This window comes from Centrocercus urophasianus, unplaced genomic scaffold, assembly GCF_019232065.1.
Source record: "Centrocercus urophasianus isolate 14NV4802_14NV808 unplaced genomic scaffold, USGS_Curo_1.0 seq_17, whole genome shotgun sequence".
NCBI classification, from domain to species: domain Eukaryota; kingdom Metazoa; phylum Chordata; class Aves; order Galliformes; family Phasianidae; genus Centrocercus; species Centrocercus urophasianus.
In genome coordinates, this window is record NW_024884722.1 from 29,321,014 (window position 1) to 29,348,818 (window position 27,805).

At 37.1% G+C, this 27,805-nt stretch overlaps 1 protein-coding gene and 1 long non-coding RNA gene across 4 annotated transcripts in view; one reads left to right on the forward strand and one right to left on the reverse strand.

Annotated features, from left to right (window-relative positions):
• LOC122159815 (LIM domain-binding protein 3-like) overlaps positions 1-19,922 on the forward strand; it is a 29,684-nt gene extending 9,762 nt beyond the window's left edge. Inside the window, exons 4-9 of the mRNA XM_042817676.1 lie at positions 1,524-1,651; positions 7,998-8,298; positions 9,505-9,685; positions 12,130-12,250; positions 13,532-13,647; positions 15,316-19,922. Coding sequence (XP_042673610.1) covers positions 1,524-1,651; positions 7,998-8,298; positions 9,505-9,685; positions 12,130-12,250; positions 13,532-13,647; positions 15,316-15,405 — 937 coding nt within the window. The 3' untranslated portion in view covers positions 15,406-19,922. The remainder of the gene's footprint in view (positions 1-1,523; positions 1,652-7,997; positions 8,299-9,504; positions 9,686-12,129; positions 12,251-13,531; positions 13,648-15,315) is intronic.
• The window catches only part of LOC122159818, a 58,913-nt gene that overhangs the window by 29,068 nt on the left and 2,040 nt on the right, over positions 1-27,805 (reverse strand). For 2 of the 3 annotated variants that reach the window (XR_006168639.1, XR_006168637.1), the window contains exons 2-3: positions 23,185-23,262; positions 5,194-5,377 (exon numbers count right to left, since the gene is read on the reverse strand). This is a non-coding gene — a long non-coding RNA (uncharacterized LOC122159818). Of the gene's footprint in view, positions 1-5,193; positions 5,378-23,184; positions 23,263-23,583; positions 27,376-27,805 lie in introns of those variants that run through there. The other variant, XR_006168638.1, reaches the window with a different exon arrangement.

Here is a 27,805-nt window from a genome sequence, read left to right on the forward strand (position 1 = left end):
ATCTTGCCGTCAGTGAAACTGCACATCTGGAGTAGGCTTTCTTGTGTGTAAACTGTTTTCAGATTAAGTCTGTATGACACGCACAGTTTAAAAACTTTCTGTTCACATAGTAAATATTGATCACTGATCCTGTAAAGGTAAGTATTTCTTACTGCTTTTCTGTGTGGTTTACCTTGAATAATAGATTTTGAAACAATGAAAAATCTTTAGATGTTGCATATTCAGCTAAAGATGTTTTGCAAGTCCCTGAAGTATAACTCTTCCTGTCTGCGCTACAGTGGAAGCAATGATTCCCTCTCCAGTGACCCCAAGTAGAGTTTGTTCTTATGCATCATAGGTGCAGAGGTAGATGCTAGGAATGGAAAGTTGAAAGGTATACTGTGCTTTGGTGGTTGTGAAATCATGGTACAGTTCACAACAGAATCCAGCCCTAGCCCCTAGAGTGGGTGCAGAAATAACTAGCTACAGTCGTCATAGCAACAGCAATGTTTCTAGGACTAAGTAGACAAAATAAACCAGCCTGAGTCAGCAGTGCTCTGCAGGCTAGATCTTGTGTAAGTAATGTCAGAGCAGCAGAGTAGCTGGATTGCCAGGATAAGTTTATTTTGTTAACAATTAAAAATCAAATCAAAAGTTTACATTTGTGAGAATATAAACCGCTAGAAGAAATTTGCTGGTTTCGTCATAGGTAAAAATTATAACATGCTCTCCAGGTAGGATCTACTTCCATTGTCAGAGAAAGAACGAGCCACAATAGATCATGATCTTGCAAATCAGGACATCTTTTCTTATGCTTACAAACTGTCTCTTATAGACAAAGTCAACATAGAAGCAACTCCTACAATCTCAGCACAAGTTGGTAGATACCTGTCTCATTGAGATAGTGAAACTGAAAGAGTAATACTATGTTTATGTTATTGAGGTGAGTTAAAATGATATTGAACACTGAACGGTTTTATTACTGCAGGCATCTCAGTATTTGTTACTACCCTTCTCTGTACTTCTTTAATTCATTCCTTCTTGCTTGCTTTGTTTGTCATGCTCTTTTAGGAGTCTGTGAAGCAAAGTTACTACAAACAGAATCGTCCTAAGTAACGGGCAAGTAGAAGAGGCATATACTTCAACATGTTACTATAATCAAACACAGAATAACTATCTAAGCCATAAAATGGAGGAAAAAAAAATCGTTATTGATGCTTGGACCCCTGAGCAAAAGTTTTTATCTAGGAATGCAGAAATCACATAGTAGTATTTCATGTCATGTATTTTTCAGTTGCTGAATCCAAACATCAGAAAAAATAGCATTGAATTTAGACTGAGATCATAATTTATGATATTTTTCTTTCCAAAGAACTTTCAAGCCTCTCTTAGAATGATAACGATTAGTGGTTCTCACTGTATTCTCTCTCTAGCTCTCACAGTTCTTCTGGGGTACTTCGGAAGGAAGCATCCAAATCTCTTCCTTTTGTACTCAATAACTTTGGCTGTTTATAAAGTTGCTGATACCTTTGTTTTGTTTTTAGAAACACAAGCCAGTCATATACACCAGTGCCAGCTTCTGCAAGCTATGGTGAAAGTCCTGCTGCTTCTGCTGCTTCAAAACCAAGAGTTGTCACTACTGCTAGCATAAAGCCCTCTGTCTACCAGCCCGGTAAGGAGATTTCCAAGTACCGGAATGCACAGGCATTACTTTTAGAAAAATAATATGTTCATTTTGCTATAGGACATGTGTGTTATCAGGAAATTTATATGCACAGAACCAACTGAACTGACAATGTTGTTTCAGCTTAGGATCAAGGATGATGTTGTATTAGTGAAAATGTGGACCAAATGTAGGAGAAAGAAGATAAGCAAGGGAGCAGTCTGTAAAAATGGTGTATAGTCTCATTTCTCAAAATCAGTGCATTTGCAAGAAGCCCAGTACACCTATTTAGGATCCTCAGGGCAATTCCTAGTTGATAGAATAGCTTAAGAAAGCACACCTTAGGATGGAAACAAAATAAATGAAGTAGGATATTTGCAAAATAGAGAAAACCACATAATGAATTTCTAAAATTCAGGCTTGTATTTGGATTAAAGAATGACTTAAAGTACTTAGTAATACTATGCTTCCATTTCCCACAGATCCAATTACTGAAGAAATATATTTGATTATTCATTTTGGTGGAAAATATACTCCTTGATGCTATTTAAATCCTGTTTGTATTAATGTGTTACAAATGGAGTCAACTTCTAAAACTAGTGATGACCAAAATGTGAACCTTCAAAATGAACAAATTAAACGAGTTAGCAATCTAAGTCTAAATGCAATTCTGTTTCAAATTAAGTTTTCTGTTCTTAACAAGGTAACTAAAATGTTGATTTTTATTCTGACAGCCAAGTATGTATGAAAAGCTCAACAATTCTAACAGTCTTAAGCTCATTCTTTTCTGCAGTGGGTTATTTCTGGATCTACTGCAATGAAACTGATTGAGAAATTCTACTTAAATCAGTCTGTCTGCTTTATATCTATCTTTGTATTTGAGATATGAAGGTGGAAAAAAAAGTCAGTTCGGAGCTTTAACAAACTCTACAGGGATCTCAGAGTCAATCAAGGTTTCACTTTCTCCTCATTTGATTTTGGTTAGGTGAGTCAGCATATACTGTGCTCTCAGTCAAATGGTATTTCCGTCTTGCAAAAGAAGGAAAGATGAGAACAGAGGATTTATTTCCATAATGCTGATTAGAGCAAGCTGTGGAAAGTGAAAGTATCTTCCAAATAAACTGATTAGTACAAAATACCATGCTCGTTTGAGGGCAGTGAAAGCTCTAGTTTACACAGATCTGCAGCAGGCATAAACCAATACACATATCTGTTAGGGAAAAAGCTGGCTGTTTAATTCAGCTCAGAATAAGAGGCCCAACTTTTACTTTCTGTGATAGGCATCTTCTTTGCAATTCCTTATTCCTTATCAAAACCTGCTGGTTTTGAGCCCCATTACTTTAAAAAGTGCAGTATGAAAAATATGTTCTGTGTCACTGTGTAGACAGCAAAATTATTTCCAATTGAAGCTTTGCCTGCCTGCATGTGGGAAATTCTTCTTTTGTAAGTAATGAAAGGATATAATGTATTCCAGAGGACATGAGAAAATTTGCAATTATACAAATGTAATACAACAGATGCAAATTGCATTAAAGTTCACAGAGAGAAAAACAGTAAGTCTCTCTGTTCTACTCAGGAGTTTAGACTGGAACAGAACAATACCATTGGAAGGTACCTACAAAGACCATCAGATCCAACTGCCTGACCATTTCAGAGATGAGCAAAAGTTAAAGATAATTACTGGTGCTCAACGCCTCTCCAAGTGTGACAAGCATAGGGCATCAACCCTATCAGTAGGAAGCCTGTTCCACTGTTCCACTACTCTCACAAGAAAGGAATTTTTCCTGATCTCCACTCTGACCCTCCTGTAGCACAGCACTGTGCTGTTCCTGCCTGTCCTGCCATCAGTTACCACAGAAGAGACCAGCATATCTTCCTGTGCTTCCCCTCCTCAGGAAGATGCAGAGAGATATTTGAGAATAAATAGAAGTTTTAAAATAATTATAAAATACCTCTCTAATTAAACCCCAGTGACTCAGGTGCATGAGGTTTAACAGAAAGTCATTTTATTGTAGGTTGTTGGTTTTTGTTTGGTACCTCTATCAAGTATTCTTCATTTAGTGTTGTAGCACTTCAATTGGAACGTGACCCTGGCCTTAAAGACAGATGCAGTTGTAAGCAAACAGAAACTTGCTGCTTGGAAGAAATGCAGGAAGGAACAGTTCCTGTCACCGATAGATCCTGTCACCAAGAAAGTAGTTAGAAAAGCTTCTCATCCAACTTTGCCAGTGCATATAAATTCTGCTCTGCAGTGTAAAATGCAACCTTAATCTGAAAAGATCAACTATTCTCGAAGGATAAAAGATGAGACCACAATATTCATCTTTTTCCTCCAAGTACAACCTCAGGCCTTAGCAGTAGCTGTACTCTCACTCTAACCAATAAGCTTTAGATTTCCATTTCTGTAAATCCACTGCATGAAAAGGCTGAAATAATGAATATTGTGAAGGATTTGTAGTGGGGAATTTAGCAAAGGAATTCCTTTATGCTATCAGTCAGTGTTAACTGAATAGGAATAGGATGCCTTACTTCCCCTAAAATTCCACACTAGCAATTTTCAGATTAAAACATACAGCCCCATATCTGCAACATCCGGAAACAAAAATCAGCCACTTAAGAAGGTCTATGAAACTATTTTAATCTGGATCATATTGAAAAGTAATGGAGTTAAATCTTGTTTACACTGAAATTAATCTCACAGTGAAACTGCATTGTTGAGTATGTAGCTCAGATGTGAGTAAATCAGTAAGCCTATGCTTTAAAGGAAGGAGAAGAACTGCTAGGACTTTTCTGCTGCTAAAAATCTTTGTTTCTGTTGTTCCTACACGGAGATTTTTACCCACTTCTGTTTCACACATTACATCAGGTGTTTTTAAGAGGCACATAGACTTATTTTCTAAACACGGTCCACTAGATGGCAGAAAATACTTGCGTCTCTCTTTTCCTGTACTTCCAGACTACAATAGTGCTTTCATTATTTCAAGCAACCCAAATGCCAGCTTTATACTACAAAGTAACACAATACTTAAAAACAAGAAAGGAGATCTTCCCTTTTAAATCTGTAAGTCCAAAAAGGGACTACTCAGATATGCAAAATGGCTCAAATGTAAAGGCTTGATCCGTTCTTTTAGAAATCAGTAGAAAGATTCCCACAGATCTCAATAAACTTTTCACTAATGCCTTAACACATTCAAGACTAGAATAGCAGGTTATGTATATTCTTATTTCTTTCTAAATACTTCTGAACAAGGGTAGTGTCTTCTTACAGAGGACAGTTGCATTATCTGCTTTGTCTGTCTTTTATTATGCATTTGAACAGTATACGCAAATATTTGGGGCTTCAAGGACATGGCCGCTATGTGTAGAACCAGCCAAATCATTTGTGATTATGAACTGCATTTGTTACTGGAAAACTAATAATAAAATTTGCATTCCACTAACAAAACAAAACACAAAAAAAGAGAAATTGTTTTCACAGGTTAGTTTGTAAGGCTAAAGCTTTTGAGACTATATGAATCTATATATTACTAAATGAATCTTTGAAAACATACCCTTTTTTTCTGGAGGAAGAATATCCATTGGCAGTAAATGAAGAGCTGATGAGAATTCCAAATTCCTCAGAAGCACGGAATTGGCTTGTTCTTACAGTTGTTAAGAAATCTCTTCTTCTCCTACCATTCTCTTCACATAACAGTAGTCCCATTGTTTCTCTCCTACTAGAAGAGAATCTGAAGGCTGAGAAACAAGGTGATAGAGGTTGAGTTACTGAATTATTTCAAGTATTCACTGCTGAACAGGTAAAGGTTAGCTGATACAACGTGCAGCAAACAGCACCTTTTATTTGCTGTATAAATTTTGAAAGATTTTGAAATATATAAACATGCAAGGTAAATTCATATGGCTGTACTTGCTAAGAAAAAAGAGCTGTTCATGTAAGTTCAGGGAATATAACTGTAAGATAGTAAGAAAGTAATTTCTTTTTAATAACAATTACTAAAATCTCATTGTTTATGAAACAGGTGTAACGCATTGCAATGATGGCATTTTAAACCTACAGTAATTCCAACCTGTTCACACAGTAATAAATCCAGCTTTTAAAATTAAATGATAATGGCTGAAATGTTAGTTAACTATGGAGAAATCAGAGCAGTTGTGAACACCCGGTATTTGTCATTTTGCAGTAATTCCCTTGGTATCTTCTTTCAGCAACCGAAAATGAAGGATTTAGTTGCCAGAAAGGGAGAAAAAGGAGAAATAGAAGAAGGTATAGAGAATAAAAAAGGCCCATCCCAAGTGTTAATCCTTCAAAGGAGTCTAGACTATTCTGAACCCAGATAAATCATATGCTGTCTATGTTGATCAGAATAAACAGGAAAAATAAAACAATGACATTATGAGATTAAGGGGAAAAAAAGCAGAAAACAAAGAGCTCCTAATTTACTAAAGACAATCATTAAGAAAAATATATCCTAAAAACATTAACTGTATTCATTGTTTTCTTTTCGATCCCTGGGTTTGAATATCTGACCATTTTGTTAGGTCCTTTGTGGTATGCGTTGCCTTTGTATGAACAAGAACTGGCCGTGGGGGAGGGAGAATCCTTCCACAAAACTGAGTGAGCTAAAAGTCACCTTATTTAATTACAGAGTCTCATAGGTGGGAGCCTTTTGAACTCACCAATTAGAGATGAAATATTGCCTTCTAATTTTGCCTACCCTAATACCATAATACATAAATAGCAACAGCCCCGGGGTTTAAAGGGATTGGATACAAACTCTGTTCAGAAATCTTTAAACGATGTTTACCATTCCCAGGAGAAAAAAAAGAAGCCTCAAGCTAAGGTGGGAGATTCAGTTTTATGAAGGAGAAAACTTGATGCTGAAGAACAAAAACGTTTGATCAAGAAGATGTGTTAGAAACTCTGAACCCAATAAAAAATAGAATCAGAGATGATTAAGCTGGCTGACCAGAGTAGGTTGATACATATGCGATTTACGCACCCACATTGAGGATAATAATCCATGTATGTTATTCTGTGTGGCAGTGTGAGCTAAGGGAGGAGTGGAGTGTTAAGTAAAATATAATCTTATCACCACTTTATTATCCTGAGATATTTGTCTTGTATTCTAAACTTCTCCTTTGCTTGAAATACCTTTCTACCTGAAAGCCCCATAAAGCCACAAATGGTATATTTGCTCATCATTTTTTTGGCACCGTGATCTACTATGCAGAGTGTTTGCTTTGAGTACAGAAGACTTGGCTTCTGTTCCAAATCTGTGCTCTCTGGTTTGGGCAGAACACTTCAACTCTCCGAGCTTTTACTCCTTTTCACACATGCTGACAATCCCTCACTTGTTTTCTTTGCAAAAGAAAAGCTGCTTTTAGTACTCCCGTACTTGGCAAAGTGAGGTAGTTTCTTAGGCAATAGCTGCAGTCCTGCACAGTGCCAGATCTGGCATTTTGAAAAGAGCAAGGCAGTGGGAAAACATCTCAGTATGAACAGGCTCTAGCTTCTGCTTATTTTTATGCGATAAAGCTCCACCCAAGATGAAAGCCTGATACATACAAACAGGCACAGTCTCTGCGCAGATGATTTTATGTGGTACTGCAAAGGTGGGAGAAAGGAAGTATAGCATTTCTATTTTATAGATGGGAACTGAGGCACAGAGATACTACAACTCGCTCAAAGTTTATACAGGAAGTCTGTGGCAGAGCCAAGAGCAGAACTTAAGATCAGTCACAACCGCAAGTCTGGCCTTCCTCTGAGTGCTGCTGGCTTTGTTTTGCTGGTCATGTGAGCTGAACTGGCTCCTTCAGTGTTGCTTACAGTGCTCTCTAGCTCTATGTTCTCTGTGTGAGTCTATTTTTTGTCAGAAACCTACAAATCTAACGTTCTACAAGTGGTAAACAGTACTGACGTCTGTGCACATTCATTACATTTTAATGAATGTAATGAAAATTCAAGCATAACTCCATATTGAAACTGTGGGGAATTCTGTCTAAAACTTCATTACACAATCTGGCCTTTCTATTTATAACCTGCCTTAAAACAGATTACGTGGCAGCTTTTCAAATTATCACAGAACTGTCATATCCATTTCTACTGGAAAAATGAAGAGATATCTTTGAGAATGGTCTCCACAAAGTCTTTACAAGCCAGCAGGCAATGTTTTCTGTAATGCATGTAGATTAAAAGCCAACAATTGTGCTGAAATCCTTGGCTTTAGTCCAGAATTAATGAATGATAATAAGAGAGGCCATAAGAAATTGTCCTCTGAAGCTTTGGTTATTGTTTTGCTATGGGAAGAAAAGACCTAAAAATCCTTCTTGGTTTCTTTTGGCATACTTTAAACAGCACCTGCACCAGTTCATTCCTACACCCCTGCCAACACGGAGCCAGCAAGCCGTCCTCCCTGGGTAACAGATGAGTCATTTTCCCAGAAGTTTGCACCTGGAAAAACCACCACCACTGTCACGAAGAACATCCTTCCGAGGGGTGCTCCAGTACCACCTCCTGCCTCTAAATCTGCATACCCGTCTCCAGTTTCAGCTTCTCCCCTGGCTCCTGCAATAGCCCGAGGAACAATTCAGAGGGCTGAGCGTTTTCCAGCCAGCAACCGAACTCCTCTCTGTGGGCACTGTAACAGCATAATTCGGTAAGGTCATGAGGTTTTGAAGAGGGATGAGGCAGAAAAGACAATATAACAGGGAGACTGTTTTTTATACATTAATATACAGTACCAGAGCCTAAGGCTCAGTTAAATTACTCAGCAGGGTTGTCTGTTATCTGCTTCATTAATTTAACATTTCCAGAGCTCATTTTGCTATGGTGCAGTTCACTTTTTATCACTGTGAAGTTATACATGCTAGTTGTTTGTTTCATGGAGGCTGTGGCAAATTACTGTTTTTTTAAACAAGTTTTTAAACAAGGTCCCTAAAGTACCCCTTGAAGGAGGTATATACACCACTGCATTGCGATGTTGGGGGCCAGTAGGAGGATGGTAGACTAGGAACAAGGCATCATTTTGGAACAGCAGCCAGATGTAATTGTTGCTTTTGTGTCTGGAGAGATAATGCCCACACTCTATTATCAGTGATTCATAGCATGCCTCTCCCTTCTTTCCCAGTTCATTCTGCTGGATTGGCGCCCAGTGTAACTCTCTGGACTGCTAACCAACTTGAAGTAATCCACTTTAATGACAGTCTCATCCACTAAAAGGAGCTAGTTTGGTGAAGTGGAACTACTGCTCGTCACCCTTTATATTTTCTGAAACAGAAAGACTCCAGTAATAAAAGAATTGAATTCCGATCGCTACATGTAATTACAATCAAGAGTAAATCACCAAAACAAATTTGTGTCTTCCATATAACCAACAGCAGCTTGTCATCCGATATACCAACGTTTCTAGAACGTGCAGCATGTAGCAGTCTCTCAAAAGAAAATAAGGCAGGATATTGGGTGTATGTGGGTAGGTTTGGAAACTGGCCTGCTTTCTCGTGATTTTAAATAGTGGATTTATTTTCTGATTTACAAACCTTGGTCTTTTCCTACTGTCTTTCCAGCTGGTCACAAAGATCACTTACAGCTATGCAGATATGGAAACCATAGATGATTTTTCTGACAGCTGTTTGTAAATACAATGTATGTGTCTAAACAATTAAATACTTAAAGCAGTTGGCAAACTGTTTTAGTAATAATCTTAAAAAAGACACTTTCTGGTCAGGTTTCTGGATATTATTTTAATATGCACCTTCATAATTTGAATAGAATGCTTGTTATACATGGATGCAGCATCTAGCAAAATGGGTTTGTAATCAGGGTCACTCAGTATCTTTGCAGTAAAAAATATCTTTGTTCACAGGGGTCCCTTCCTAGTAGCCATGGGTCGCTCTTGGCACCCAGAAGAATTCAACTGTGCTTACTGCAAGACATCCTTGGCTGATATGTGCTTTGTGGAAGAGCAGAATAGCGTATACTGCGAGCGCTGTTATGAGCAGTTCTTTGCACCGACCTGCTCCAGATGCCACACTAAGATCATGGGGGTAAGAAAGAGAACCGTTATTTCAACTATATGTGGCCCACTGAAATTAGAAATAATTTAAACTGTAAGCAGTGCTTGTATTTATTTTATTATTTTCTCCCTTTTTGATAATACTTCCTTAGCCTACATATAATTTTGGAATGAGAAACACATTATTTTATAATAATCACTAGGTAGCCAAAATCTTGGCTATTCCTGTACTTTATCCAACTAGATAGAATAAGTAATCCAATTATCATCTCTCAGGTGTAAAACACAGTACGCTTTCTGGATAGTTCACTGCTATCCAACACACAGGATGTTTATCTTATCTACCTTTTCCTTGTCTTTGTGCAATGGAGACTTGAACTGGAATGTTTTAATGCTTGACTTAATCTAAAGTTCCATGGAGAAGACTGATCTTAGATGGGCTAAATGCTCATACTGCACTTCACTGTCAGCTAGCAGCACAGCTGCTGAGAGGAATGCTGATGATTTCTTACTGTTAAAAACAAACAAACAAAACAGGGTAAATAAAATGATCTGAATTGAAGAGAGACAAAAATAGATGCTAACTTTTTAAAATAGATGCTTAGATACAAGCAAATATGTTCTACGCATACCATATGGTAATTAGGCTTGAATGCAGTAAGATACTTCTAGCAGTTTATTTATGCATGCAATTACATACTACATGTATATATGCTATATATATGCCATGATTCTCTTACTGAGGAAGAAAGAAATACCACATCAGTTTTGACTGCTTAGCTGTCATCTTTTGACATCTGTCTGAATGTTGGCACTGACTGAGAAGATGCTTTACTCTGCTATTGCTGATTAGGGGTGGCGGCATCAGATGCTTATGGTGGAGCTCTGGCTCTGCAGCAGTAGGAGTAATTTTATAGCAGAGTACTGACTTACCTAATTAATGTTGGCACAGATCAGTCCATCATTATGGATTTTCATCAGGAAAATAGCAAAGATGCCAGCTGCCTCTATTTATATTAATAAGATTTCTCTATCTGTTCTTTGCTTCTTAGCTCAGTGAGGTTCATAAATGGATCCAAGCCTATTTATCAGTGATAACTGTTTTGCAAACAGTAGCAGAAGTTAATGAAACTCAGTGGTGATTTTCTATATGCAAAGCATAAACTTGACTATTTAGATTTAAAGCTTGGAAATAGATTTCAGTCTCTTTTATTTTAGTCGACAGAAATAAGTGTTTCAAATAATCAGAACCTATGTATTTAATCAGAAACAATGTAAAATAGAATCTAGATTTTCAGCTGCTTTAATCACTATTTCAGTGAAGTTAACAAAGCTAAATTACTCTAGTTAAGCATCTGGCCCTTTGACAGTTTGACAGGATACACTGTCAAACACTGACAAACAAGACTGACAAATTAGTGGGTACTTAACTATACATTAGAGACACTGCGGCAGCTTTTGGACTTGCAGAACTCACGTATGACAAGATAAGAACGCATAGAGATTGCTCCATACTGGATGGAAGAAAGAACATGGTAGAATCTGGCTATTCCTATTTCCTGTGCCATCCATTTCTTGGCATTGGATAAGAATTTATGTGGCTATACACACAACTAAAGTACTGCTAAGGGTTAAGGTAGCCTGCCAAAGGAAGGTCAGTTCCTTGGTCTTGTCCTGTAAACACTTGTTCATGAACACAGGTGACTATGTAGGAGAGGAAGAAACAATTGAGAATGGTGGGAGTTTAAAGAGCTCAGTTGGTGCCAGAAACTTAGGTGCTTTACAGTGCTTGTGATTATACAAAGCATGGATCACAAGCATGTTTAAAAAATGCCACCTGTACACTTTCAAGCTTCTCTTCTGTAAAGAACATGTGCAGAATTTGCTTTTTTGTGATGAACACATGGCCTAGGAACAGATGCACAGACTCATTTTGATTGATCATGTAAGTCATAATCCAGTAACTTTTTTAAAATCACGTTTGTAAAGAGTTCTGGTGAGAAGCTAGAAGAAATGAGTACATCATCGAAGTTGCTTTGAAAACATCAGACTTAAATCATTTATCCCCTTTGTGCATTTCTTGGTCTCAGAGGTGAAATTGCTCTTCAAACGTTAAATAACAAATCATACACTTGCGTTGAAGAGTTCATAATGTCAAAAAAAAAAAGGAGAAAAAAAAGTCGAGATCTCTGTGCAGAATCTCCTCTGCAACAGCAACTGGGCATGTTGATACAAACAGCTGGCTGAACTACGTTGTTTCATTTTGGCAAATACCTTGCTCTAGAAATTTTGCAGTACTTGTAGTTCTGTCTTTCCAGTGGAGTTTAGTTTCTGTTATACTTCTCTCTTTTGAGGAAAGGAACTGCCTGAAACAAAAGTGAAAAGTTTTGAGCATCTCTGCCTTGTATTTTTTCTTCAGTAGGTAGTTGCAGTGCTTGCTATTCTGCTGGAGATTTTTGTTTCTTTATTTTACAGGAAGTGATGCATGCCCTAAGACAGACTTGGCACACGAGTTGCTTTGTTTGTGCTGCTTGTAAGAAGCCATTTGGGAATAGTCTCTTTCACATGGAAGATGGAGAACCTTACTGTGAGAAAGGTACAGCAAGCTGGATGGTTCTGCTTAGCATTCATGTGCTTCATGTTGTACGGAAGCAACATAAAATAAAGCAGTTGCTGGACAAAATAAAACCAGCTACCCAACCAAGAATGTATTTTGCCTCCACTGTCCACATCTAAAAATGTTTTGTTCTTGGAATTTTTTCTACTTAATGATAGGTTGGCAGAGAGCTGGTCTTTTTGCCCCTATGTACCAGATTGCCTGACTTCATTTATCTCCCTAACCTATTATAACAGTTGGCTCTAATTTCTCTCCCTTCACATTTGCTCCTGTCCCCGTAACTTCCCTGGTATCTTCTGCTCACTAAAAATCTTCCTGTTATTGTGGTGAGAAACTCTTCTGACAGTGCTTCTATACATTATGCGTGGATTGCTGCCCAAATTCTCTCTAAGTTGTTTGATGCTTCTATCCCAACCTAAAAAGATCAATATATGAAAAGATAGCTCTGCTCAGATGTGCAACACATGGTAGTGCAGATTTTGTTTTCTGAGTGCTGCTTCTTGCCAACTAGCAAGGAAAAAGTCAGGATTTCTAAAAATACAGAAGAGGTAAATGTAGTGGCCTGACAAGGTCAGGACGCAGGCAAAGGTTAAACTGCTATTCCCTCGGTAAGCCCGTCCTTGTCCTGTGAATGTGCTTCTGGCTTAGTTTTCTTTGGAAATGCCTTCCTTATGGTTGCAAAAATCAGATTTTCCTGTCATTGTAACTCTTAGAAAATCCTACAGCATGATTGATTTGATATCCTTTAAAATTGCAGTTTTCACCACAGCCTCTAATCACTTTCATTAATTCCATATATAGCTTGAAATTCTGCTTGTCTCTTTCAAGTCATCTGCAAGTTGGACTTGATATTCCAAACAGAGATGTATTATGCAGCAGTTAAGGGGTTTCTATAATATTCTTTATTAATGCAGAAGAACCACAGTATTTCAACATTAAACAAAACTACTCATGGAAACTTAAACAAACGCTTCTAAACATAACTTTGAATGTGATGAATTTTTTAGTGCGTATTCTGTGCTTGTGATGACAACTTGTAGTACTGTACAGCCACAGGGCATTGCACTGAATTTGTATTTAAATAATGGGGGGAAAAAATGCAGCTCGAAAATTCTGTTATGGGAGTGTTTCAATGAATATAGTAAGAAAATCTGAGCAAAAGTAATTAAAAAAATTTATCCTCTGGAAACTTTCTATTTCTTTTGGGTGTAATGTGATTATGCTAAGAGTTTGTTCTAAGTTTGCTTTTTGTTATTTTAGATTACATTGCTTTGTTCAGCACAAAATGCCATGGCTGTGATTTTCCTGTTGAAGCTGGAGATAAATTCATTGAAGCCCTTGGACATACTTGGCATGATACCTGCTTCATTTGTGCTGTAGGTTCTATACCAAATACTATCTCATTTCTTTATGCTTTTATCATAAATTGTTAAGTAACACCAGAAGACCTGGAAGCAGAAACGACTAACGTGTGTCTTGGGATGCAGAGGGATTGAATTTCATTTCTTAGTTACAGATGGAGAGGGATGAGAGTCATTTCTCCTCTGTAAACTTTTATTAGAATTAATAAATTTAACTAGCACAAGCGAATGCTCTTTAATAAATCATACAGTTCTAGAGAGTCTGTATGTACACTTATATCTAGCACTATTTGCTATTAATTTAATATTTACCAGATAAATTAGGATTTAAAATAAATCAATACAGTTGAAGAGTATAGGCATAATCTTAGTTACAAAGCAGTGCAGTTTGCATGTCCATTCAGAATTCTTATTGAAATTTGCAAAAAGGAATCTGTTTAAAGAGAATGAATAGTAATTAATGTAGAAGTTGGTCACACTCATCAGTTGTAGTGTGGCCATATTCCTACACTGCACACAAAGTAGTTAAATGTGTTAAATGATAAGCAGTACTTTTATTACGGTTCCAATACAGTTGTGCTGCTCTCCAACCTCTTATTCATGAGGTAACAGAACCTCTAATTAGCTAAAAAAAATAATATGTTAGCCACACCAGAAGTGACAATTTCTAAGATTTGTTGAACTTTAATATTCAGGTTGAATAGCAGAAAGAATAGAAATATTTATAAATATATTAGGCTACACTGGTTACTGATCCTTTAAGTGCATCTGGAAGTGAGTACCACAAAGGTGTTTTTCTATGCAAACTGAAATATCTTTGAAATTTGAACACAGAAAGCAATACTAAGGCAGCCATTCTCCTTCACAAACCAACAGCTGTTTGTAACTTATAAAAGACACTTTCTCTGTATACTTCCTGTTCTTGTTTTTGCTTTTTCACCTAGCTGCATCCTTATGTATTTATTTTATTAGCAACTCAATTTTGTGCAGAGGTGACATCCTTTTTGTTAATGTATTTCTCTAAGCTGTTTTTGTAGAAGCTAATTTCACCTTTTAGCAGTGAGCTAAAAGTCAAATGCAAGATCTTTTCTGATGTGCTTATCCTCGTATCCATTCACATGGTTTTTCCTTCCCCATGTAGTGGCACATCACTGATGTTATCTCTCGCTGGTCTTAAGCCTGCCATAAGCAGGGACAACATTTACTAGATTCTAATGCACTGACTTCCTTAAGAGGTTTAGCTAACTCTGACCTCACATGTTGTTGTGCTGCCCAGTGTGGATATCAGCACAATTCCAGGAGAGATAAAGCTAATCTAAATCTAGGCTACCTTGCCCTCAGCTATGCATTTTCACACACTTTGCTATGTCAACGCTGGCACTTACGAAGCCAGGCAGTGAACTTAATTCGTTGAAGAATAATCTACAATTTCAATGATACCAGCTGTCTGATTGAGTCATTCCTTGATCACAAAAACACCCAAGTAATAAGAGGAATGAGTATCTGGTGGTGCCACGGCAGGAGGCACACTTGGGACCATGCCGATATAACATCATGCATTGCAAGGATCAGAATCTGGGTCTTGAAGTCTGAGCCACCTGTGTGTGTTTGAGTGTGCCACTAACCAAACCAAGACCTAAACTAACTCTCTCTCTCTCTTCCTCTGTCTCTCTCTAATTATAGGTATGCCATGTGAATTTGGAAGGTCAACCATTCTACTCCAAGAAGGATAAGCCATTGTGCAAGAAGCATGCCCATGCCATCAATGTTTAAAAAGAGCTGGAAATCAGTAATGCTGGGGAAACTGATGACTAAATGAGCAATTATAAAGTTGATAACCATGGCTAGCATTTGTCTTGGTAGAAGCTATAAAGTTGATATTTCTAAAATTTCATTTTAACTCGTTTCTTAGGAGCGGAACATGCTTTTGCATGGTTCATATAAAATGAACAATCAAAACCAAATTAAATACTCCATTTAAGAACAGATTATTAGTGCAGCAGTTTGGAGAAATACTGATTAAAACCTGTGATTTGAAATGTAATACATAAATACAGTTTAAAATGAACTACCCACAGCAGTTTTACTGCTCAGACCACACACTAGTGTTTAAGAATAACAGGAAAAGTCCTGTTATTGTAATTGTAATAACTCATCTCTTGTAATAGCTCATTTTCTTTCATAAAAAGAATGAGTAAGTGCTATACGGACAATAATCAGTAGAACCAAAGGACACAGCTTTCAAAGGGAAATAAATAGGTTAGGGTTTCCTCTATGAAAAGTGTGTGCTATTCCTTTATGTTGTGGTGCTACCTCATAGCATCAAGTATTTTAGATTCTTTCCAAATAAGAAGTTTGCCTTGAATCCATACGTAACTCTGAAGCCTAAGAGACAATGAGTAGCTTAGTTTGAGAATGAAGTGGAAATGGAATTAACTCCTTCCACACTCAATAAGATTGAGGAAAGGTTGGGTCAACCTTGCTAGTGCACTTAGCTTATACGTGAGCAGTAGATACCTCACTTTCAAATCTTAATGGAAAAGGCTAACTGGCTTTGTCCAGCCTGCTCTTAAATTGAATGGAATCAGGCTGGCTGGAAAGGAACTGTGGCTATTGATTCAAAAACAGTTTGCCTTTCCTCTTGTGGGAAAAAAAAAAACAAACCTGAACATTACTTTGGTTTATAATGTCCACTGATATAAAGTGGGAGGTAGGAACCCATTTCTGGATCTTTAACACTGATTAACAGCGAAGACACATTTCTATCTAGTACAGCTGGAAAGTGGGAGATAGCTTGAAAAAGTTGCCAAATCTATCCCACATACATAGAAAAAAGGCACCTTTACTTCTCCTGTGGAATGTAATCAATCAATGTTTTATCAATGTAAATGAATGTTGATAAAAATTCATTGGGCAGCATAACACCACAGACAGATGCTTTTTATTGTTTTCCTCAGTTTAAATAGAACACATTCTACATCGTAGCATTTGCCATTGTAAGACAGAAGCTTTGACACTTCATCTTAGTCCTATTTTTAAATATTTTATAAAAAACTTCGAAGTTGCTCAAGCATTTATAAAACTGTTCTTTTTGTTTGGTTGGTTTGATTTTTTTTGAAAGCAATACTTGTAGTACTAGCAGTGATTTTGAATTCCTAATTTTAAATATCTATTTGTATTGGAGGCAGCAGTTCTGTTGAATAGAAAATGGAGTTATAATGGAAAGCCTAATCAATATTCAAGTTTTATTAATTTGCTTAAATGAAAATTATGATTGTGTATTGATAGCTTGCAGTACTGACAGTTTATAATTCGTATTTCTGAGAGTGAGAATGAGTTCTGTGGGCCACATGCTGGTGCTATCTGCACACTACTGTACCTTGTGTTTTGAGTAGCCGGGAATGACTTGGCATTGTCTGTCTTTTCCCTCCTATAGGTAATGCCAATTCTAAGAACATAGGTGTGTCTTTTTAGTGATGAAAAGCTATCCAAAGCTGTGGGGAGAAATGCGGGGAGGAGGAAATAAAAGAAAAGGGGGGTTAATATGGGAGTTAAATTAGCTGCAGGCAGTCCACATCTTGGAAGAAAATAACAATCATAACTGCCTGTGGCAGTTCAGACATGTATGACCTCTGTTTATTCAGCAGGTATCTTAGTTCTCACTGATCTTAGCAGGGATCTGATCTGAGTGCTTACAGGGTCAGATTTTGAATGCATTCATTATTCTATAACACTACTTCATTATATGCAAAGCTTTTTTTTTTTTTTTTTTTTCCTATAGGAAACAAATTTTCTGTTTTCAGTCAGTGCTGGGCTGATGTAAACGTGGTTCCATTAACTACAAAGCCCAGGTATTTGGCTCATAATGTTCTCCAGAGGAATAAACTATAATCATGGAAGTTAAATACATTTTTTCTCATATTTGATTCATTAAATACCTTTTTATAAGAGTGAGACAATTCTATACTTCCTTTTAATTTTTGAATGCATTGAAGATGCTCCTTGGGCAGACTTCTGTGTTACCCACTGACTGGGACTAGTCTCTTACTGTCAACATCAAACTCTCAAAACAGGGAGTCTGACTCCTTGGCACAACACAGACTGCTAGAGCATATAACACCACAGTAGAATGTCATGATCTAATCTATGTATTTATGTGTGTCTCCCTCTCCACCTTCTCTGTTCCTAAGAGCTCCCTCTTTGCTGGTACTATGAAGAATACAGCATTTTAGGAGATGGTCAGAGATGATTGGCTGCAGCTAACCAGGGGTGTACAGTCTGTGCAGAGAATGTGGTAGGCAGCCAGGCTGGAGCTGCTTCTTTCTTCTCCATATTCACAAGGGACCCCAAGATTGCCAGATGAAGTTGCACAGGACTTCCCATCAGAAGCTCAAGTGGACAAGTATGGGATGTGAAAAGACTTCCATTAGGGGTCTCGGTGTGAGCAGGGGAAGAGAGGTTTGGATCAAAGAGGGCAGAGCACCTGCAGCAGCCAGAATATGGGGGGCTTGAGGGCCTCTGGTATTGTGTAGAAGGGTGAAGCACTGGGGAGGCAGGGGAAGCTGGGGCTGGAGGAGGGAGAGGAGTAGGTAAGGCCAGTTGCACTAAGTTGATATATTAGATACTTTCGTTGAGGCAGAGGGGGAAGCAGAGAATAGCCAGCATGACTTGCTATTGTCAAGGAAAAGGCTTGGCACAGGAAATTGGGGTACAAAGAGCTGACAATAGTCCCAATATATAGTATGAATGTATACAGAATGAGTGAGCAAGGAAGATCCAGGATCCTACCTAGTAGAAGTCAACACTGCAAAAGGGTGAATGCAACATATGTTAGGTATAGCTGAGCTAGCTTGTGCAGTGGCAACTGTGAAAATGCAGCAGCAGAGATTTCAGTGGGAGCTGTACTAACTTGAAGGGGTCCTGAAAATTTCCTTGGACAGGTAATCTGCACTGTAACACATGCCCTGACTCCAGCTGGTGTCTGAGCAAGTGAGATTAAAACTAGTTTACATATCAGTTTATGAGGTACAGTGATATCTCTGAGTGAAAAACAGAGATACCCTGAGGATTATCATGTAATAAATTTCCTGTTTTGACTTGTGCTGCTTCATAATATGGTCCAAAAATAGGGAATCCACTTACCTGCCCTTACATAATTTTTGCACATATCTGAACCAGAAATTTGTGAATAGTAATGTAGAATTTTAACTTTCACAGGGATAGAATCCCACATAACGCTGATACTCTTCTGCTATATGTCACCTTTGTGATATGGAGGAAAGGATGCATACTTATATAATTCAGAACAGGGCCCTTCAACTATCACTGAACATAAATGCTATACAAAAATAGTGTTTGCAGGATGAATAATGTGCACTTGTTTATGTTTTCTGTCTTGTAACAGATGCCTGGGATAAGTCATAAGTTCCTCTAAATATTTATATTAATTAACATGGGACTTTACGTGACAAAACAAAGATCCTGTACCTCTGAATGACCAAATAAGAATACCAGTATTTTGTCTAATACGGTGTTCAGCATCTTTTCAGTCAATGGCTTCAAAAATGACCTTAATGCTTTTTCTCTTTTTCCGCTCTTTTTGCATAAGAGAGTAAAGATTACCAAAGAAGGCCTTGCTTTTATTATCTGAAAAGAAAACCACTCATCTGACTTATTTTTTCTAAGTTAATTTGTAATGTACTGGATTCACATATTGCAATTTTAAACAAGGGAAAATATTTTACTTTGGTCCTTCAGTGGTCAGTACTTTGGGTGAAATGTTTTCTTAAAGACATACTTATGTTTAATAATGTGAACATCCAGCACTGAACACACTCATTAGTGTCTAGTGCTGGGAATGCTAATGTTTATTTGTAATACTTGTCTCCAGGTAGCAGATATTGTTTAGTATTTACAAACATCAGAATTTGAAACTGAGTGATTTCTTGTCTGCAGTGATCATAGAAGCCTAGGTTTTATAATATAATTACATGTTGACTTGATACCACAAGTGCCCTTGCTTTTAGATACATATTTTTCTGAAGTTCTTAGTTAGTTCAGGTCAGAATGCAGCATGGTTTATGAGGTGTGAGTAATTGTACTTTGCATGGATTACCTGTGCCAACATGGATAAAACAGTCTAGTAATAAAATGAATGTACAAATACATTTAAAGCTTTATAGTTTGGACATATTTGTTAATATGGCACATGAACAGCTGACAGCATACACAAGCTTGTATTCTCTACTTCAAACCTGAAAATAAAATTAGAAGCATTGGTTTCAACCTTACTGTGTATCAGTCTTATTAGCTAAATTGTGCTATTTTAAACAAACATTCATATGCTTAAAAGATGTAGTGTACTAACAGTACATGCTGTAACTTAACAAGACTTGTATTCTCAGAGACCTTATCGTGTCAACAAATGCTGTTTATAGCAAGTTTACAAGGAATGGGTAAATTCTGTCTTGGGTTACACAGATGAATCTGAGAACGAAGTTAGATTGCGTGAGTTCTGGTGGATGTTTTTCCATTTCTTAGCAGAAATGACTTTAAATAGTATACAAAGTGTTTTAAATGTTCTCATTGAACTCTAGTGCCAAGTAAGTCCTTCCAAATGAAAGGGTATCTCATACACAGCGTGACTTATTAAAACAGCCATTTTGTGCATTCCTAATCCACACCCCTCAGGCATGCAGTATTTTTAAAGATACAACTAATTACATGAGACATAATTAAGAATTTAGATAATAAATGGACAAACTTGGCTTTAGATGGCATTACAAAGTACAGTACCAGGAATTGCAAATTTGTGAACTTTGGTTTTATTTTACAGCCCTAATTTGTTTACAGTGTGCATAAGGAAAAACAATTCAGAAGAATGAACAGAATGTACGCAGATTGCTGTTAATTTTGAATTGCTCTTTTTCCAGATTGCCTGTGCTGACCTTTAAACTTTGCACTAGACAGTTGTACCATGATCCCTGGAGAGCTGAGCGGTCCTGAGGGGAAGCACTAGAGGTATAACACTCTGCCAGTTAATAGGGTGCAAAAAGTGAACAGAGCAAAGTTCATTAGGAAACACATGGTGCAAAACAGCTTGACAAGTGTTGTGTTAAGAGGTTCTTAATAGAAGAGAGATTATTATTTGCTCAGAAGAAAATGGTGATTTCAAGACTATTGACCTAGGCATTGCTTTTTCCCCTAATTGTGAATCTTAAATTCTGCCAGTTTCTGTTGATTAAAAAAGAAAGGAATGTGTGAATAAGATTGCTGAAGCCATTATTGAATACACAAAGAAATGCTTTGTTCTCTCAGCCAAATTGCGGAGTTACGGATGAGATTCAGATCATATTCAAGCACAGATTTTGTGCTGCATGCATATAAAAAGTCGTTAAAAATACAGTTTCTTCTTAGGAAGATTTTATCAAAATAGTAACAAATGTGTGTTGTATTAACAAGCACTGTCGGGCTAATTTACAAGACTTTTTTTGCGTAAAAAGAATAACCTAATTTTTTTTTTTCATCAAAAATAACCTTTTGAACAAAACTTGTTTCTTCCTTTAAAAGTTTACACATTTTAGCTGTGAGGAAATAATAAATATGCAAAAAATGGAATGTATAAAATATTTTATAGCAGAAGATTAATTATTACTTCAGAATTAAGATTACTTTCCTTAATGACAAAGATGTTAAGGAAATTTTGCTTCTGCTTAGTTTTACCATGTGCAGCGTTAATGAAACAGACCTCAGGTCTTGGTGAGTTTGTGATTTTTTTACAGTTGAATAAAGTCCTTTCAATATCTGTGTAATGAATACATGTCGCTACCAGAAAGCTAAGGACCTTGCTGTTCTTCTGGAATGTTTTATTCTTACAGTGTGGTATAGCAGACGCTCTGGATTTTTAGGAAGCTTAATATTTATTTCATAATCTCAGAGGCTCTCATTTGAGAAGAAATAATTATTTACAGGATTTATTAATTTTAAGATATAATAATACATAGACTGCAATGATAACGTTGGGACCAAGGTTTAGCTTGGTTTAAAGAAACGTTGATCATGATGAATGCATGTATGGAACACATGCATGGATTTGAACAGGAAACTACTCAGAATTGAGCTCTGATTCCCTTGAACTGGATGCATTTTATTTCCGTGGTACTTCATTCTAAATTCTTGGAGTCATAGTCCATTTACAATAGAATCACAGAATCATAGAATCGCTCAGGTTGGAAAAGATCTTTAAGATCATCAAGTCCAACCACAACCTAACCACTCTACCCTAACTCTAACAACTCCCCACTAAATGATGGCCCTGAGCACCACATCCACCTCCTGCTAAGCCTATTCCAGTGCTTAACAACCCGTTCTGTAAAGAAGTTTTTCCTGATATCCAACCTAAACCTCCCCTGGCACAACTTGAGGCCATTAAGGTAGCGTTAATAAGCATTGAACTGAGTGTACTCAGAGACTTTGTTTCTGTTATCAGGTATTTGTGATTTACAGGAGAGCTTCTCCATATTTGTCATAATATGGAAGATGTGGGAACACAAAAAAGGGTGTATTTTCAAACATTTAGCTTCATACAAAAAAAACCCCAACACTTCAGACAACAAAAACTTTGTTTCTGCATTATAAACAAAGACCAAGCATATTATTTCCCAATCACTGTTCTGTACTACCAAATGCCACTGGTAGGCCTGCATCTTCCATAACCTATTTTCTTTGTGGATATTTCTTCCTGTGCTGATTCGGAAGACGTCATAAATTTGCCTATGCTTTCTGCATGTGGGGAAGCTGAACTGAGTTGCTGTTACACATGCTTATAAGCTGTGTAATATTGTGGGGTAGTAAGCAAAATGTGCTTTGAAGCTAGTGTGGGTGTACTCAGCCTATTGCATCCTGGAAATAACAGATTTGCTGAGATTTCTTGTGAATGCACGATATATACAGTACTTGTTGAAAGTTTCTGTTCTACTGGATATATGTTAAGCAAGGTCTTTGCTGCACTACACGAACTTCTGGGCTAAAAGTCCTTGCAAGAAGTGTGGTAACCGTTGTCAGAGAGGTTCAGGTTTTAGTTATCACATCAAACGTTGCATACATGAATCTAAACTCTTCTGGAATACTGACAGAGCACAGTTAGCCTTTGAGACTGTATTCCCAGCGCCAGCTGCTGCAGCAAGAAAAGCAGAACAGAGCTGTAATTTATACGGATTATGATTTTCTGCCATCTGTACTATGTACACCAGTTTTTGGAATGGCAGCTTTTGTGACTTCCCTTTCTTAAGTAAGTCACTCCACTGTGACCCCACTAGCCTGAATTCAAATTTGCAGAACTTATTAGTGCTCATGTTGAAGGACTCTGCTTGTCACTTACTCCCCATGTCACTTACTCAGCTTTTTGTTACACATCTTATGGATTTGAAAGAGTTTTCTGTTGTAATTACACTTATGCACACAACACAGAGATTAAGGTTAGGAGGAACATCCAGAAAGATTAAATTCTTCACAGCGAATACAAAGCACATTTCCCACCTTTTCTAGACTTACCTGGCTGTTGGCTGATGGAGACTTGAGACGGACGGATTTCCTAAACAGTCTCAGAAGCTGCTGTCTGTTCAGAAGCTCCTTCAAAAGAAAGGGTCAATTGTTATTCAAAAGTGGATATCAAAGTCTGGGGGCAGTATACACACTCACAGTCCAGATTTGCACTATTTAGTCCAACTTCAAACAGATTTTTGCTCCTACGCACTTTTTGACATAAAAATGCAAAAAAACCAAAAAAAAAACCAAAAAAAAAAACCCGTAACAAAATGCTGGGATGTTACTAATCCTCCCAAACTCTGGCTAAGACTCCTCATCCCCCTCCAGCTTAGGGAACTGTACTGGTGCAAAAAGATAAAAATTACATTGCTGTGTGCCAGCGTCAGAGAATCTAGCCACAAATACCTGAGGTAAGAAGCTTTTACTCAGCCTATAAGTGAAGTCTTCTGCTTTCCTCTGATCTAATGTCATTTAAAAAAAAAAAAAAAAAACAATCCTTAAGCCAAATATTTATTTTAGACTTTGCATTATTAAGTTCAACTACTTAGAAGTGAGCAACTGTTATCAAAGACAGCATGTGAAAACAGTAAAATGAAATACAAATGTCGGAGTGTGAAAATGCGGAGAGAAAGTTCCATTAGCATTAGATTAACCACAAAATTTACCCTTCCTTTATTCATCACAGGAAAAGTCATTGTAACTTTATTAATGGTGAAAGGTTCAGTCATAGTTCTTCCTAAGGAAATAGGAGCAGTGTATCAGGATATCCTTCTTCCGCCCCGGAGTACCAATACTTTCAATTTTATATACAACGGAAGTAATTAATTGTAACACAAAGAAGCACAGCTGTGGTTCCTGATGGTCACACATGCAATAGCTGCTATTGTTCAGCATTTTGAATATGTGCACTGAGAACCGTTCAACTGCTTTGAATACTTTATACTTTGGGTAGCAGCTTTTGAATTTACAATAGCATTTTAATATGCTACTATCTTAGAGCTGATCCTGCATCCCTAATCAGGTAATTTTTGCCGATGTCAGTGGGAGTTGAAACTGAATTAGGCATAGCTGCCAAATCCAGAGATTTGCAGGCGAAGGCCATTTCTCTTTGGAAGCAGGGGAACTTATAGATTATTATAGATTAGATTATATAATACCAGGATTTGCTTCAGCTGCATGTGTATTTGAGTTTATTCAAGTTCCAGTACATATGCAAGTAACTTTAACACAGAGGGAGAAAAGATTTCTTACTATGCCCTTCATTACACATTTTCAAACACGACGGTTAACTGCTGTGACTGAAATATGAGCATATCCTTTTTCTTTTGGATTCAGCAGACCTATGTTATATTGTTTGCGCTAGAGAATGAAAAAAGAGGTGAATGTTTTGCTGCATTTCTTATCTAACAGCAATGCATTCATGGTTAAAGATATTATTACACTGAGGAACAAAAGTAGGATTTGATTAATTAAAATTATTCGGTTCATTTGTTTTGTATGAGATTCAGATCTATTTTGTTCTAACAACCTTGGAAGAACACTGCATCTTCCGTCTTGTAAATGTCCCTCTTTATAAATCTTGACAGTGCCCACCAGAGCTGCCAGCAACAAAGCTGCCTGAATCCACTCCTCTTGAGAATAAGGCTATTACACATATCGACAGATTTTTTCTTCCTCTGTATTATGAAGAGTTCTCTTTGTTTAACAGCAGACTGGAAAACATTTCCTATTTCAGCATTCAGTTTCTGTTGCTGAAAAGGACAGTCAGTTGTCAAGAAGAGAATTATTTGTTAAAAAGGTTGGAAGCGATGAAGCCTCCACATCAAGAGGAAGAAAAGTTAAGACAGTGTGGTTTGGGATCTAAGGATTACCCAAGCTTGTAAAAGGAATTAATAAATCTCACTTGTAATAAAAAGTGGAGGAACAGAAATATATGTTAGTGTATTACAAATCTTCTAAGAGTGAAGCGGATAATTAAAACTTCCTTATAGATCATTGGGCAGAGCAGAATTAATTCATAGTTAATTGAAACTATCAATTTTAAAACAGCAGTAGAGTCTAACCCTAAATACTTAATCTTGTTAGAGCAAATGAAGACTTCATAGATTTTATTTGCATGCATCTAGGGAAATCATATTACTAAGTCTCCAGCAAACTGATGTGAACAAAGTGCCCAGGTGAAGCTCCTGCTGAGCCTACAAGTACTCTTTTTCTGTAAGACTTTTTATGTTCTTGCTACCCTACGTTGGCTTTAATATACATACATATATATTTGAAATATTTCCTGTATTTATAAGGAAACTTCTCTCAGAGTTTATGATCTGGAGAAAACAGTGCTTTTTGTACATAGGAATCTATTAGAAATAAGACTGTAAAAAGCTCAGCAAGGCATAGAAAGAAAAAACAAACAAACAACAAAGAAAGAGCAAGCAGAAAACGCAATAGGAAATTTGATTCTTGACGGGCAAAATGTTTCCTAAAGCTCTTGTGAAGTCAGGCATAGTTCCCCCATTCCTACAGCCCTTGGCAAGACAGAGTTGTGGTCCCTACTACATGTCTTATTTAGGAATCTGTTCAGCTCCTGCAGCAGCTGCCTGAGTCATATCACAGGTATAGATTGCCTTTGTATCCTCCTTCCTCTCTGTTCACTAGCACGAGGCTAAAGAAGCTGGACTGCAGAAATAATACCAGAATACAACAAGTGCTGCAGCTGCAGAAATGGTTTCCTGTTTCCTTCTGCCTGTGTTCTGCACATTGAGCTGCTGTTCTCTGGAGTCTCTCCATGGTGCTCTGCAGTCCTGCACTGCACTCAGTTCCACATCATGCTTTTTGGGCTGAAGGTTGGCTGAGGCTTGCAACACCGAAAAAATGAAAAATACCTTTGCCTTTTTACTATCAGTGCTTCATTTGTAGATCTTTAAAAAAGAAAAAAAAAGGAAAAAAAAAGGAAAAAAAAAACTTTCCCTCACAGATTTGATTCTACCCTAATTGAATTAACTAAGATTATGTTTAAAACACTTAATAAGATCGGTATCATTTCTAACTAACAGACAGTTCCAATGAATTTATAATCAAAAGAATGTGTTTTCAAGTACAGTAATTCTGAAGAAAAAAGACAAGAATTAATGTAAATAAAATGAAAGGAATGCGTCCCCAACTAAAGGGTAACGTTTGTTTAACACGTAGCGTGAAATATTCACTTTGGTAACAGTAACAGTGAAGAGCTCATTGGCTTTTAAAAACATATTTGGATCACAGATTTTATACGTATGGATTTCAGAGACTGAAGGGAAGAGGAATCACACAAAGATTAAGTCCTATCAGATGGATGACCTTCTACCTATGCATACCTCTCCTAAACATAAGTTTAAGATTCGCAGTTCCCCAGTGATTCCAAGAACTAGAAAGAAATTCCTGGACGGGAAATGACAAAAGAAAGCAGCTGCAAGACTACCCGATTCATGATTTAATATTTTTTTTAATACAGCTCTCTTCATCACGACAGTCTTGAACTGCTCTTTCTGTATTTTATGCTAGGCTTCTACACCCCATCCTGGTCAAGTGGAGAATTAACGTATGTTTATTTTCAAATTCAGACTACAGTGTCTCTGAGTGTTGCTGTATTACCAGGATAAATACTTCATGTTACTAAAACCTGACATGTCCAAGCTTTTGCAGATTGCTAAATCCTGACCAGGTGAGATGTCTGTTACTGATAACTAGCTCACGGGAACACTGCCTCTTTCTGAGTGCCTATCACCTGAAGTGTTCATCTTTGATTTAAACAGGTATCTCTGCCTTTCCTGCAAGGTAAACACGGCAAGTCAAAACAAAACGGGTTCGATTCTTTCTGAGGTTAAGCTTCCACAGTTACTTTCATGAAGGGAAATACAACTGGGTTCTTAAGGCAGCACATCAAGAAAATGCTTCCATCATACCGCATTATCTCACACGTTAGCACTGGTCAACAAACTGCTTCTCACATGCAGACTGCTATATGAATGTAAACAAGGAGTTTTAGTCTAATCATATAGTTTTCATACTTTTGTTGTTAACCCGTGTCTCAAAAAAAGTTTATACCTTATGAAATTGAAACCATACGGTGTATACTGTATGTTTAGAAAAATAAACATAAATACAGTATTTCCATGTGATGTTTCATCAGACAACCAGAACAATACTGTGACGCAAATACCTTTCGAGGTTGTTATGATTCATCATTTTAGATCAAGATTAAGCTGTCTTTTGCAGGTCTGATATTACTAAATTTTTTTTAATTTATTTTATTTTTATTTTATTATTTAAACTGAAATTACTAAAGTTTATTTTTACTGAATTTATTTTGTGATTAAGACTAGTATTTACACAGCCTGATGCTCCTTATTTATGCCATGAATAGGTACATTGGCAGGGTAGAGCAAACCAAATCCTCAGCAACACAATTTCTGATGTGACAGGACTATTGCCTGAGATATATTCAGTGCCCAACTCCTTAAAAAAATACCAGCTAAGAGAGCAGTTTCCGTGATTACTTACAAGAAATTCAATGAAAACAGTTTATCTATTTCATAAGTGAGCTCAAAAACAAATCAAGGCTAATAGCTTTTGCTGAATTCAGGCATGATGG